This window comes from Berghia stephanieae, chromosome 2 (genome assembly GCF_034508935.2).
Source record: "Berghia stephanieae isolate SIO BIC M18660-M18661 chromosome 2, UCSD_Bste_1.3, whole genome shotgun sequence".
Lineage (NCBI taxonomy): Eukaryota > Metazoa > Mollusca > Gastropoda > Nudibranchia > Aeolidiidae > Berghia > Berghia stephanieae.
The window spans coordinates 86,980,812-86,995,811 of NC_088361.1; the positions used below are offsets into that span (position 1 = coordinate 86,980,812).

A 15,000-nucleotide genomic window follows, 5' to 3' on the forward strand; every position below is an offset into this window, starting at 1 on the left:
GAGTGTCTGAGTTAAGAGCATTGTCCAAGGACTCAACTATTCGCCGCTCAGAACGAGTGTCATACCACTAGACCGTATTATAGTCGCACACAATTACACACACACACACACACACACACACACACACACACACACACACACACTAAATGGTCACCAATCTTCAAGTCACGCATTGTAAAAATAAGACAGAGAAGTCGTGACCTAGCACTTTCTACTCTTCCGGTTAAAAACTCGTTGGAAGTTTCCTGTAACCAGCCTTTCGGAGGACTAATAATAAATAGGTTACATATTGAATCTTAAGGCGGCATAACTATTTTAGTAGCTGTTGTATGGTGCAGATTCGCGGCACGTAAAAGAGTGAGTATGGGTTATCTTTATTGACGACCAGAATCTATTTAGACCAGAAATAAGATGCCATCACTCTGAAACCAGAAGATCAATTACACAAGGTATATATTCAGTCTTCCGGAAGAGTGGTTTTACACTTCCAATGAGACTGAAACCAGTTGTTTTTTGTTTTGTTTTTTTTTGGGGGGGGGGTTTGGGGTTTGTTTTTTTGACATAACACTGTTGTTCCCTATTATGTAGGGCAAAACCGTCTTAAACTATCAGTACTAATCAGCAAATTTTTAAAACTTTCGAGAAGTAAAATATGGACAAAACCAATATCTATATCTCTGTTGAATTCCCTCCACACGTGCACGATCCCATACACTTAGAGAGTACTGGCAGCACCGCTGTACTCTGGATAAACAAACACGTATTAGAACATTTTGACTACAAAATTCGTTCTTCAAATATTGATCGATTAAAACGACCTTCATTTTGGTTAATAAAAATGTCAAAACTGAGATTTTGCGAAGTTCAAGGCTTTGGATTTTTGGGTTTTTTTTTTTAGTTTTGTTTGTTTGTGTGTGTGTGTGTGTGTGTGTGTGTGTGTGTGTGTGTGTGTGTGTGTGTGTGTGTTTTGGCCATGATGAGGGTCATTTTAATCGATCGGTATTTGAAGGACAAGTTTTCTGGTCAACATTTTAAATACATATGTTTTTTCAGGGTACGGCAGAGCAAATAAATAACCAAGCCATCCTTCGGCCAGTGGCAAAATAGGGTACTGAGTACCAAGTACGTCCATATTAGGAAATTCCCCATCTTGGGATACTAACGGGATTACCGAACAAATTACATATCATTGTGAATAGCGGCAAGACAAGATACATTACTCTGAAGCCGTCCTCTGAAAACAAAACACGTATTTAAAATTTTGGCCACAAAACTCGTCCTATAAATTTATCGATCGATTAAAATGACCCTCATCTTGGTAAAGACTCTCAAAATTGGTACTCACGAATTCTGGGGTTTGTTTCAGAGTTTTTAAGTGTCATTTTAATCGTTCGATATTAGAATGACGATTTTTTTTTGCTAAAATATTAGAATACGTGTTTTCTTTCAGAGTACGGCAGGTTAGGTAGGTCTATAAGTCTCTCGACCTGAATGGAAGATGTTACCATGTTAAGGGCAGATAATAACATGTTCCAAATTGCTTTCCGTCGTCGTATGGTTCATGCGGCCTGTAGCATTCATTACCGTGAGCAAGTACATATAGTGAGCTAAAACATGAAGCTACATTTACAAATGAAGGTAGAATTTATTCAGTTTTTAAAAATAAATCATTGTTTGAATCTGAATTTATTTTCATAAAGAATAAAAATTACAGTTACCGCCATTTTTCGGGTAATTTTCTTGAAGAATATTATGCAAATTCATGGTATCGTTTAACTGGGTGGGTATCGTTCGAAGTGAAGCGATTGATTGCCAAACTTATTCGACAGACAGCAAGTGTGGCAAATAGTTTGAATATTATTATTTCGATGGGCGTTGTGAAAATGTGTGAACTGTAAATTAATAATAAAACGTTAATTTAAACACATGGCATGGGCATGTGTTATGACATGTGCGGGTAATCATTATTTATTACTCGACAGTTTTCGTGTCCCTTAAAATGTATAGTTTTAACATGGGTTTATGCGCGAGAGCATGTATGTTTGCGTGTGTGTGTGTGTGTGTGTGTGTGTGTGTGTTGTGTTGTATGTGTGTGTGGTTAATGGGTAGCGGGCATGGCGTAATTTTAGTCACTTTAGTTACGTCATGATAGCGAGTAATGTCGATAAACTAATGAAAAGAAGAAGGTTATATTAACTAGCAAACGGTTAGCTTGATCTACTCTTCTATGAGTACATGCGTTTGGTATGATATTCAGTGTCTTGATCAGTGGCAAGCGGGACTAGTATCCCTGTATTGAGGCTTATTGTAATCTAACATCATTTTGACTTTAAACTCGATTTTTTTTACGCATGGACACAGACCGCCTCCTGCGTCGAACTTTTATTACCTACTTGAAGAGCTCGACAACTAGACCAGCAGGCACCCTACTACATGGGCTGGATTCTATGCCCATTGACGAAATTGTGACTCTAGCCAGGAGCGGACGTGCTTGGTCCCGATATGTGGATTCTCTGTGACCGTGACACTTTTTATGCTGATGTAGCATAGCACCTTATAGGTGCCGTACTAATGTACAATGCAACTCATACATACACACACAGTTCATTCCGATACGCTACCGGATCGATGCGATGGGTTATTATAGTCAGATTTTTTACTTTATCAAAAGTTGTAAAAATTTGGGTCAACCTCTGAATCAATTTGTCTTAACTGAATCTAGATTTTGGACCGTACTGATGCCATATTAAAAAAGATTTCTTTTTTAAGACCTATAAAAACTATTTTAAAACAGCTGACATAAAATTTGAGATTTTACACTGTAAAAAATGAAAAAAGTTACGCACCACAAAGTATGAATGAATTCATCGTATATCCAAAATATCTTGTGCTGACGTAGTAATTATGAGTTCACGTCATACTTCTTTCCAAATAATAATAATCCGGTTATAAACATACCACTTAAGTAGTTAGTATTAAATTTTGAATTTATCATTTATGGCATATTATCTACATCATGTTGCAATTACCAAAGACTGATATGAAATCTCTCGCTTTGTTTTTGTTTTTAAGGGTTTTACGGCGCTTGCAACACATTCAGGTTATATCAGCGCCAGTAAAAAGGAAGAAAATGGGAAAGTAAAAAGTTCTAGAATTACAATTAAAGCACCCAAGAAAAAGTAAGACATAGGGGAACTGGGAACAAATAGGGATCAGATGTAGATTCCAAGAGCATACCATCAATGTACTTAGTTTCATTCGGACAAAAGCACAAAATCCAACAAAGAGGAACACACTCAAATGCCTACATTATATATTAAAAATAACAAATATAATAATACATAACAGAGAGATGATTTACAAGGAAAAAAATATCATCTCCCAAAACAATAACTATGCATTTGACTGTTTCCCTCCCAGCTAGGACTCCGGCCAGGGCCAGGACAAAACCAAGTAATCTCTCCCAGCTAGGACTCCGGCCAGGGCCAGGACAAAACCAAGTAATCTCATTCCAAGACAAAGACAGAAAGTATGTTGGAAAACAGATATAAGGGGATAGAAGATGCAGTATGTACCTCCCTGCCCACTATGGGAGGTCAGGAACCCCTCCCAGAAATCTCTCGCTTTAAATCATTTGAAATAGTGATTGTATACTCAATATTGTCAAATTAACAAACACTGTTTATATAACTTTGACAAATTTTTGTCCATGCATGAACGTTTCAAATGGCCTTTAAAGGTTTTAAAAACATATTAGGCTCTTAAACAACACGATACGGTACGGAATCTCCATCGGTTCCACTCTCTTAAAGCTGCGAAAAGAAGTCTTCTTGTATCTATCGATAAGTCATTAAAGAGGACGGCAGTGGTTTTGGAATTTCACAGTCAACCATGAGAAGATCGTTATCGAAATACGACAGAGATCACCAGTGTAGAACGATGTGGCAGGAAAAGGATCATAGATAACTTTGATATGGACATCATCCAAAGATGTATGGGTGAGCGTAAATATACATCCGAAAAAATATTGGACGTCTGATTATTCAAGCAGAAAAAGGCCCACGGGTTCTGGACAGAGAATCATTGTTATTCTTGCAGGTATCGATGATACTGGATATTTAAAAGGATGCCATGCCATTTTTTCATCTCTGCATCATCTGGAATATTATTCTGGGGTCAATGCAAATGTGTTTTAAGACTGACTAAATATCGTTTGCTGCCTTCCATTGAAGCATCCAGCTGTATTGTATTGGACAACGCTACCATTCGTTGACCCATGGTCACTTTAATTCTCCAACTTTGGCAATTATAAAAGCTGACATGATTTCATGGTTTCAATCAGACAGTACTACATATTCTGACCATTTATCAAAATGCTAATTAAACTCCTTAGTAAAAAAAAATGAACCAGAAACAGCTTTCAAAGCAGACTGTCTAATCAGGGAGTTTTGACACGAGGTTGCGCGACTCCCCCCATATCACTGTGAGCGCAATCCAATCAAGGTCATTGGGCCTCAGTAGAGTGAAAGGTTGAGAGGAGGAGCACCAAATTTACTCTCACCGACGAGGCAATAAATGATAACAAAGAGTAGATTGAGAAAAGACATGACTCAACCTTCGCAAACTAGAGGAAAATTACATTTCATTGGATAGAGTGATGCTCGGAATCTTTCTGTAGTCGTTTCATTCCTCCTTATCATCATCCTCGTCATCAGACTGTGCTGATTGATGTGTCCAGTATTTCTTGGTTGTTGGAGTTGTTGTTGTTGTTGTTATTGTTGAACACATATTTGTGGGTGGAGACACTGTCTCATAATTGATGAATGTTTACTTTTGACCAGTCTACATAAATTTATGTAATCCTCTTTGGCATAAACAAAGCTATTTCTCAAACTTCTGCAATCAAAATTATATTGGAAGCGCGTTATCTTCACTTTCGTTTGTATTCACCAGTAATTTGTATTGATAGTTATAAAATTTAGATGTCTGATAGTTAATAATTGCCATTCGTTGCTACATGTTCAAATACTGCACGTATATCGTTTGAGCTTCAATTAACCGAACACTCCAGTTTAACGAATTCCTTCAAAATGGATATGCGGAAAATTCATACTTTTGATAATGTAAATCTTCTATGAATTCCGATCCTCACCTGTTATCGATTTTAATATAGCTGTAATAAACGAAATCCTTTCCTATTGTTTTAAAATTCATGAAAAAAAAAAAATTTTTATTAAAACAAATTGATTCAGAGGTTCATACAAATTTTTGCAGCTATGCATTGGGGGGCACCTGAGAAAAAGAAGAAAAACACGCGTCACTTATTAAAAAGCTGACTATAATAGCCTACACCTATCATGTTTTAAACACGATGACATAATGATAGAATCAACGGATATCGTATATAATGCAAATACAAATAGTGCACTGACAACAAAGGCTTTTTAAATCACAAACTGATTATTTCCTGTTTGCTGACGAAGTTGTTTGATATAGGATCCAAAAAACCTTGGTCAAATATTTGGAGAAACAAGCACAAGCTAAGCAATATTAAATGAATGAATGAATATGGCTGCGCAGTCTCTATGGACGCTTGCCGTGAATGTGTGCGTTACTTCGAGTGTGTCAGTCTGTTTCTAGTATCCAGTTAGTAATTTGTTTTCATAAATCTTTGTCCAGTGCAAGTGTTCTTAGATTTAGAATGTCATCACGTGTGTTAAGGTGCTGAGGCAGTTGGGTGTTTCCTTGTGTTGTAATCAGTTCTTCGGTTCTTGTTTCTAAACGTATTTGATATGTTTTGAGATCTTGATTCAATGTTGTTGGAAGTGAAGTTGGTGTACGCCCTCTGTATTTGGCTCCTTGTTTGAAGTAATCATCCACTGAGGTTTGTGTTGGAATATTTTCATCTCGTCGGAGCACGTATCCGAACAGTTTCCGTCTTTGTTTATTTTATACGCGTACTGTACTCTACATCTGTCATATATACATCCTCATTACTCATTTTGTCTGGCCAATGTACCCCAATAACTCGTCTCAATTGATTGGGAAAAAGGGAGTCCAGGGTGTCCAAATTCTTTTTTTTTTTTTTTTGTACGACCCCACGTACCACAGTTGTACATAAGGATTGGCAGCACTAGCTCTTCGTAAAGGCGTATTCTTTTTTGTTCGTTAATGATGTTCGTCCTGTTCCAAACGTTGTGTAGTTCTTTGAATGCAGTTTGAGCTAGCATTTTTCTCCGTATGATGTCTTCATTCTCATTAATCAAGTTTCCGAGTTTTCTTACCTTTTCCATTCCGCATGTTTCTTGTTAACCACTGTAATTTCTGTTTTGGATTACTTGACCTTTAGATTCCACTGTCGCAAAGTATTTGATATTATTGATATGTGCTGCTTCGCCAGGTCTGCTGTATCAAATATGATATCAACATCGTCTGCGTAAATCAGTTCGCGGGTAAGGATTTGAGGAATCGGGAGTTTTTGTTTTAATTCTTTTAGTACCGCTTCCAAATATAAGGTAAAAAGGATTGGGCTCAGACTGTCTCCTTGGGGAGTTCCCAGCTATTTTAATAGTGAAACTGTTTCCGCACCAGATGTAAACGTAAGTGTTGTGTTTGCCAGCAGTGATCTTATTAGTCAGATATTATCTTTCTCGAGAAATGAATTTAGTACCTTCAAAAGCTTTGTTTTGCAGATTGCATCAAAGGCAGAGCTCATGTCAATGCCCGATATAGTGAATATTTAATAGTCTTAAAGTAAAAAATAAATATCGATCGATTAAATGAATCTCATCTTGACTGGTCAAAAAACTTGGGACTTCCTTATAGTCAAATTTTAAAGAGCTTTTGACAAGACGAGGGTCATTTTAATCGATCGATATTTGAAGGACGAGATTTCTGGCCAAAATCTTAAAATTAATGTAATTTTTCATAGAACGGAATTATCAATATAGCAGTTCTCTGACAAAACAAGACCTGTTTTAACAAATATTTTGGGCCATAAAAAGTTTACTTAAATCAGTTGAATAAAATTATCCTCAGCTGGTTCTAAATAATTTTCAGACCTGAGAATTAAAATCAGACCCACATTTAAAAGATTTGGACAATTGAGGGCCCAAGGAAAAGGTTGCTAACTGATAACTTAAAACACAATTTAATTTAATACCATGGCAGGGGCATGTGTTATAACTTTAACACGTGCAGGTGGCCATTATCATTACTCGACAACTTTTTTTTTTTTTTTTTGGTTTCCTTTAAAATGTTCATTTTTCACCAATCAGTATTTTGACGAAATAGTTTTCTGGTCAAAATTTTTGAAAAATTAGTTTGAGTTTCGCAGTGATCTCACACAATACATATTTAGTAGTCCTTCAGAGCCAATAGCTCATGGAGTCTGGAGTTCATCCCGGTTTCTTTAGCTTGAAACGGAAAATAGCAAGTGCTTGCTATCCTTTGGATAGGACGCTGGTCTTTGCAAAGTACTTTCCGTCAAATCTAACAGACCCAGCTACCCGATGTCTGCAGGGTGGACAGGTGGGTCAGAAAAAATCTCGACTGTACCTGGGATCGACCACGGTCCATTTGTGAGTGCTCTACCAACTGAGGAATCGGGCCCCCCAAACAATATTTCGCATATGGTAATTTTCCTGAAGATAGGAATAAGGATTGCCAATTCGGGGGTTTTTTAATGCCAAATCCCGAAAACGGCGTTTTTCTCGAACTCATTCGATTGTCCCATTTTCCCCTTATTATTGTTAGTACGCGGGTTCGTCGAACTACGGTTTTCTCAAACGTTTTGCACTGTCCAGAGGAGTTCGAGTGTATATTTACGTGCGCTATTGTAGCTGATAAAAGATAAAACCAATGCACAATGGAACCCGCATAAAGTCAATACTCTTTTGTCAAATTCTGCTTGAAGTCAACATCTCCTCATGGTCCCTACTGTTCTCTATCTGAGTGTGTTCCATTGATAATGGATAAAGTTAACCTTGCTTAAAGTCAACCAATCTTTCTTCTCCAGCGGCGTTGGCTTTATCAGGATTCTACTGTAGCCGAGAATACGCTTCAACAGTCGTAACGTCATTTCCCTCGTAATGACGCATGATAACTTAATAACTGGATCTAAACTATCGGAACAATGGCTGACGCCCTTATGAAATATTTATCTGATGAGCATAAAAGCGTATCCAGAGGGAAAAAACACATTATAAACCTGATCATGTTTTGACTTTTACACATTCTGATCACAAGACATATGAAAAGTTCTAGCCAGCATGAAGAATAAAAAGTACAGATTTTCTTTGTTTAGAACCACGATGACCGCCGTTGCTGGGCGACATGACATCAGACTATTGAATCCAATTAGGAATGACACTTACCAGGGTGGAGTTTGACTTTTCCAATGATGCCATACACCAGACCAAGACAGATAGGATTCCATGCATTCAACAACTCTTCACCTGTAGATTAAAATGTGGAACTTTAAAGCAATTTCACAATAATTAATTATTATCTCTTATATCTACGTTACCAAATAAAGCTTTAATGTGACTGGTCAACCAAGAAAGTTATAACTCTGCAATTCGGGGTAATCATGATGGTCAAAATTGAATTCTGAACATTATATATAAAATTTGAGTAAAAATTAATGCATCAATTGAAAAGAGAGAGATGTGTTTGTTTGTTTGTTTGTTTTTGTTTCGTTTCTTTTTCTTTTTTTTTTCAAATTCAAGAAGCTGTAATTGCCTGGATGGAAGTTTTAAACGATTGAGTACAATTTGCATGCATGATAATAATAATAATAGTAATAATGATAATAATAATGCTAATAATAATAATAATAATAATAATAATAATAATAATAATAATAACAATAATAATAATAATAATAATAATAATAATAATAATAATAATAATAATAATAATAATAATAATAATAATAATAATAATAATAACAACAACAACAACAATAATAATAAATCTTCTTCTTCTTCAAGTACCAACTCTGTGCCAGACATCGGTGATTATGGTACGCCATTCATCTCTCTGATCAGATAACCTCAGAAAACTAATATTACTCTTCTCTTTCTTTGTCACCCAGCGGTTCAAACTCTTCAAATATGTTTTTCTTGGTCTACCTTTACTCCTTTTACCTTCTATCTTTCCTGTGGGAGCAAGATGTTCAATACATTTATGTCGATTTAGGTGCCCTAAAAATCGAATTTGTCGTTTTCTTATTGTACGAATTAATAACCTTTTAGTTTCAGCTTGCTCTAATACTTCTTCATTGGTTTTCTTCTCTGTCCATGAGATTCTTAACATCCTTCTAAGAGACCACATTTCTGCCGCCTCCAGTTTCTTTCTAATGTCTTCTGTAATTGTCCAGCATTCACATCCATATAATAATACTGGCCATACATAGGCCTTCAAAACCTTATGTTTTGTTGTCATTGAGATATTGTGCTTTTTAAAAATTAGACTCATGTTATTAAAACTATCTTTAGCTATTGTAATTCTTCGTTTTATTTCTGTGCTACATCTGCCATCTGAACTTATTATGTATCCAAGATATTTAAATGTCTGAACTTGTTTTATAGTTATAAAAAAAATGAAAAAATAAAAAAATAATAACAATAATAATAATAATAGTAATAATAATAATAATAATAATAATAATAATAATAATAATAATAATAATAATAATAATAATAATAATAATTATTATTATATTATTATTATTATTATTATTATTATTATTATTATTATTATTATTATTATTATTATTATTATAGATGACATTTTATTTATATAGCGCATTTTCAAAATTATATAATGCTCAATGCGCTATATATTGTTTGTTTTTTTAATGAAGCTCTTGTGCCACAACCCACAACCACCCTATCCTCCACCCCCCACCCAACACACACAGACACACACACACACACACGCGCGCGCGCGCGCGCGCGGCGCACACACAATTAAAATATTTACACATAGGGTTATAATCATATTGTATGTCTCAGATTAAAAATAGGCAGATGGGAAAATGAAATGTTTTAGTTTCGATTTTAAAGAATTAATAGTTGGTTGTTCCCTGGTGGTTCTGGGAATAGAATTCCATACAAGACGAGAAATTGTATCTTGACTTACACCTAAAAGAAGGGAATTGCAGTCATCAATACGTGATAAAATAAAATTGGTAACAAACTGACTGGCGACATCAACAGTCAAATAATCTATGATAGTGGCATTTTCCTTCAGATAAATATTTAAAATTTTACAAAGGTTATCGAATTTTGTCTGCGTGGATATATTGTTCTTTTAAAAAATCGACAACAAGGCTTTTAACATAAAAAGAGGACTGTATCGGACATTCATAGATATTCAGACTGACTGTTGGCAAAACTATTTTTTTGTGGTAGATTATACCATGATCATTGATAACTTGCCCAAGTGGCATTGTGTATAGGGTGAAAAGCACCGGACCAAGTACCGAGTCTTGGAGAACACCGTAGTTTAGTGGCACGAATGTTATTCAAACAATGGAGACAGTCTGCGCTCTACCGTCGAGGTAGGACGAATACCAGTTTAAGACAATACTACGAATTCCGAAATGGTCCGAAATACTTTTACACAATATGCCATGGTCGATCGTATCAAATGCAACTGACAGGTCAAATATCGTTAAGACGGATATTATTCCTTCATCACATTTAATAAATCTATCATCGATAACAGTGACAAAAAACAGAAAAGATAAGAGAAAGGCGTGACAAAGGCGAAGATCAATTGTTGAAAAGTCTCTTGATATACCGAATTTAATATTTACTCACAAACGTTATATTATTATCATCTGTCTTTACTTATCGTTCATTGAACGTCTTTGGAAAAGGCGTAGCAGTGTCTACACCATAGCCTAGTTAACCTATAGCCTGACAAATCCCTAAGCATTAGGCCACAAAACAAGGCAACGATCGCCTTGTATAAGCGAAAATTGAGTTGCCATTAGTTATTATTACTATCCACTTAGATGGACACAGCAGGGGTAGGCCAGTGGAGATATATTATTAAGGAGATCGGTATAAAAAGAAATGACGACCTTTGGTTGGACCTGGGGAAGGTTCGACAGCTGACTTAAGACCAGAAGTCACCGAGGCGTCTTAATGCCGACCTAATGTGTTGATGAAGCACCACATGGGATCAAAAAGTAAAGTAGTGCCTACGGAAACGGATGATCTCATTAATTTCACTAGTGCGTACAACTCACTATTCATCACTTTCTTTTGATGGCAACATGAGCATCTATATAGCGCAATATCCATTAAATAATTGCAAAACGCTTTACACAGGACCCAAGCCAACAGAATTTCACTATTGCATTCAACCTACTATTCATCACTTTCTATTGGTGGTAACATGAGCATCTATATAGATCAATATCCATTAAATTATCTCAAAACGCTTTACACTGGGGACTCTAGCCAACATCAACAACTAACAGTAGGACGAGACATGACGCTTGTTAGGCAATATTACAATTTATTTTTTAACGACAAAGACAATGCCATTAACGGTCAGGTACTCATTTTACATATGAGTACCATGACAGAATGTGAGTAAAGAGCCTTTTCAAAAGACGCAACTATGCACCGCCCAGAGAGTGGCTCGAACAATGGATCTTCCGGTCCAAAGCGAGTGTCATACCACATGTCCACATAGTCGCATTGTATTGTGACCTATCTTTTTGGTCACTGTCATGAGTTTACAAAGTTAAATACCGTACTCTGGAAAGACATGTTTTTCGAGGTTCCATGTTTGAGAGTTTTTGTGGGTTTTTTTGTGCCAAGATGAGGGTCAATTAAATCGATCGATATTTAAAGGACAAGTATCCTGGTCACATCTTTTAATACGTGTTTTTCTAGAGTACGGCAGTTAAGTGGTGAAGATAGGTGGAGATGCGCGGGGGGGGGGGGGGGATGAGGCGGATAAGGTTCATCACATCAATAACAACCGATCGGGATGGTAAATGAACAATAGGTCACCAGTTCAGAGGGACTGTGAGATAGACATCTCCCAAACGCACCTCTCTCTCCCTCCCTCTCTCCCTCCCTCTCTCCCTCTCTCTCTCTCTCTCTCTCTCTCTCTCTCTCTCTCTCTCTCTCTCTCTCTCTCTCTCTCTCTCTCTCTCTGAATGAGGACGGTATTCAAAACAAGACCGTCTTATCTCCAAAAAGAAGCTAACTCGTCAATAGTATTCTACCTTACTCGAAAAAAAACAACAAGAAGGCCTATTTAAAAATTGTGGCCATAAAAGCATCCTTCAACTGCATAATGTAACGATTAAAAATGACCCTCACTTTTTTCAAAATCTCTCAAACCTATGACCCTCCGTAAGTCCCGGATTTGACAAGGTGAGGTTATTAATTGGTTGGTATTTAAAGGACGAGTTTTCTAGCCAAACGTTTAGATAGTATGTGTTTGTTCACAATATGGCAGTATTGACAGTTAATCGAACACAATCGGGTTATCGTTACTTCTGCATACACGTATTATGAATTGATAAATAAATACCTATTGCCTGTGATCAATGGACACCATTTAGACGATAATATACACAATCCTACCGTGCTCGGATTAAAAAGAAAGAAACAAAACACACACACATACATACACACACATACACACACACACACACACACATTTTCAAAAATTTGGCCAGAAAGCTCGCCCTTCAAAAATTAATGGAGCAAAATGAACTTCATTTTATCGAAAACTCAAACCTGGGGCATCAAGAACGTCTCAGATTTGAGATTTTTTGACAAGATGGGAGTCATTTTAATCGATCGATATAGAAGGAACGAAATTGACGTCTTTCAGCTCTGTGCTAATGTTTTAGCCAGTTATTTTTATGAGTAGTTCTCACTAAATCAGACGATAACCGATCAAGGTTACACATAGCGTTGTGTGTTGGTAGGTTTTTGATGCTGGACGTTTATCAAAACAAAACAAAAACTCACAACATTTCGCCAACCGGATATAATGTACCAACACACAAAACGATGTGTGAGCTTAAACGTTTATAGTAAGATTAATACAATTTAGTGAAAACTACTCATAAAAATGGCTGGCTAAAAATAGTAAGAAAGAGCTGAGTGTGTCGTCAATTTCATTCTATCTATATCCGGCTGGCGTATCGCTGGGGCAACATGTTAAAAACGCGTTTGGTCAGAGCAGGACAGGATTGAACAGTGATAATGTATGCTTGTGCTTGCCAAGTATCGTTGTTACCCAATCATTGTGATCTGAACCATCATCTGTCACCTCGGATTGTGTATGTAAATCGGAGTCAGATGTCACTGCAATACATTATTATTATTATAACAACATCAGGTCGAACGACATTCATTTACTATTACATCAGCATCTTGATGTCCTCTTTAATCAATCGATGAGACCTAACTTGCCGTACCCAGAGAAGCAAAAAAATATGTATTTAAAATGTTGGCCAGAAACTCGTCCTTCAAATATTGATCGATTAAAATGACCCTAGTCTTGGCAACAACAACAACAACAACAACAACAACAACAAAAAACACCTCAAACCTGGGACTTACGAAGAGTTCTTTTGCCAAGGTGGAGGTCATTTTAATCGATGGATATAAGAAGGACGAGGTTTCTGGCCAAAATTTTAAATACGTCTTTATATTATTTTTTTTCAAAGTACGGCATATGGTGAAAAAAAAATTGAATCCCTGAAGTTAATGCAAATGAACACGGCAATCTTCGCTAAGTATAATGCAGTTTATTTAGGAACAAAGTTATAGGTATTTCAGTACATCGAATCCTCATTTCTCACACATTTAAATTTGCCAGACCATCACACAAAATGTGTACAGTAAGTAGTAAGTACTACTACTACTACTACTAGTAGTAGTAGTAGTAGTAGTAGTAGTAGTAGTAGTAGTAGTAGTAGTAGTAGTAGTAGTAGTAGTAGTAGAAGTAGTAGTAGTAGTAGTAGTAGTAGTAGTAGTAGTAGTAGTAGTAGTAGTAGTAGTAGTTAGTAGTAGTAGTAGTAAGTAGTTGTTGTTGTAGATGTACTAGTAGTAGTAGTAGTAGTAGTAGTAGTAGTAGTATAGTAGTAGTAGTAGTAGTATAGTAGTAGTAGTAGTAGTAGTAGTAGTAGTGGTAGTAGTAGTAGTGTAGTGGTAGTGGTAGTAGTAGTAGTAGTAGTAGTAGTAGTAGTAGTAGTAGTAGTAGTAGTAGTAGTAGTAGTAGTAGTAGTAGTAGTTTGTTTTGTTTGTTTTTGAGGGTTTTACGGCGCTTGCAACACATTAAGGTCATATCAGCGCCAGTAAAAAGGAAGAAATGGGATAGTAAAAAGTTCTAGAATTACAATAAAGCATCCAAGAAAAGGGAAGACAAAGGGGAATTGGTTCAAATAAGAAACAGGTGTAGATTCCAAAAGCACTCTATCAGTGTACTTAGTTTGAGATCACTAAAAGTCTCATCCAGACACAAGCACAGGTCCCCGCTAAGAGGAACACACTCAAATGTTTTACAAATCATATATAAAATAAAGAAAGCATAATACAGTGCATAACAGAGAGATGATTTACAATGAAAAAAATATCATCTCCCAAAACTAACCATACATTCGACTGTTTCCCTCTCAGCCAGGGGATCTGGCCAGGACCAAGACAAAACCAAGTGATCTCATTCCAAGACAAAGACAGAAAGCATGTTGGAAAACAGATATAAGGGGATAGAAGACACAGTAAGTACCTCCCTGTAGTAGTAGTAGTAGTAGTAGTAGTAGTAGTAGTAGTAGTAGTAGTAGTAGTAGTAGTAGTGGTAGCAGTAGTAGTAGTAGTAGTAGTAGTAGTAGTAGTAGTTAGTAGTAGTAGTAGTAGTAGTAGTAGTAGTAGTAGTAGTAGTAGTAGTAGTAGTAGTAGTAGTAGTAGTATAGTAGTAGTAGTAGTAGCAGTAGCAATAATATTACTCTTG

The 15,000-nt window shown here is 36.3% G+C and overlaps 1 protein-coding gene across 1 annotated transcript in view; it reads right to left on the reverse strand.

The window, feature by feature from the left end:
- The window catches only part of LOC144965737 (phosphatidylinositide phosphatase SAC2-like), a 183,270-nt gene that overhangs the window by 161,986 nt on the left and 6,284 nt on the right, over positions 1–15,000 (reverse strand). Inside the window, exon 2 of the mRNA XM_078901378.1 lies at positions 8,376–8,456. Within this exon, the coding sequence (XP_078757504.1) occupies positions 8,376–8,456 (81 nt within the window). The remainder of the gene's footprint in view (positions 1–8,375; positions 8,457–15,000) is intronic.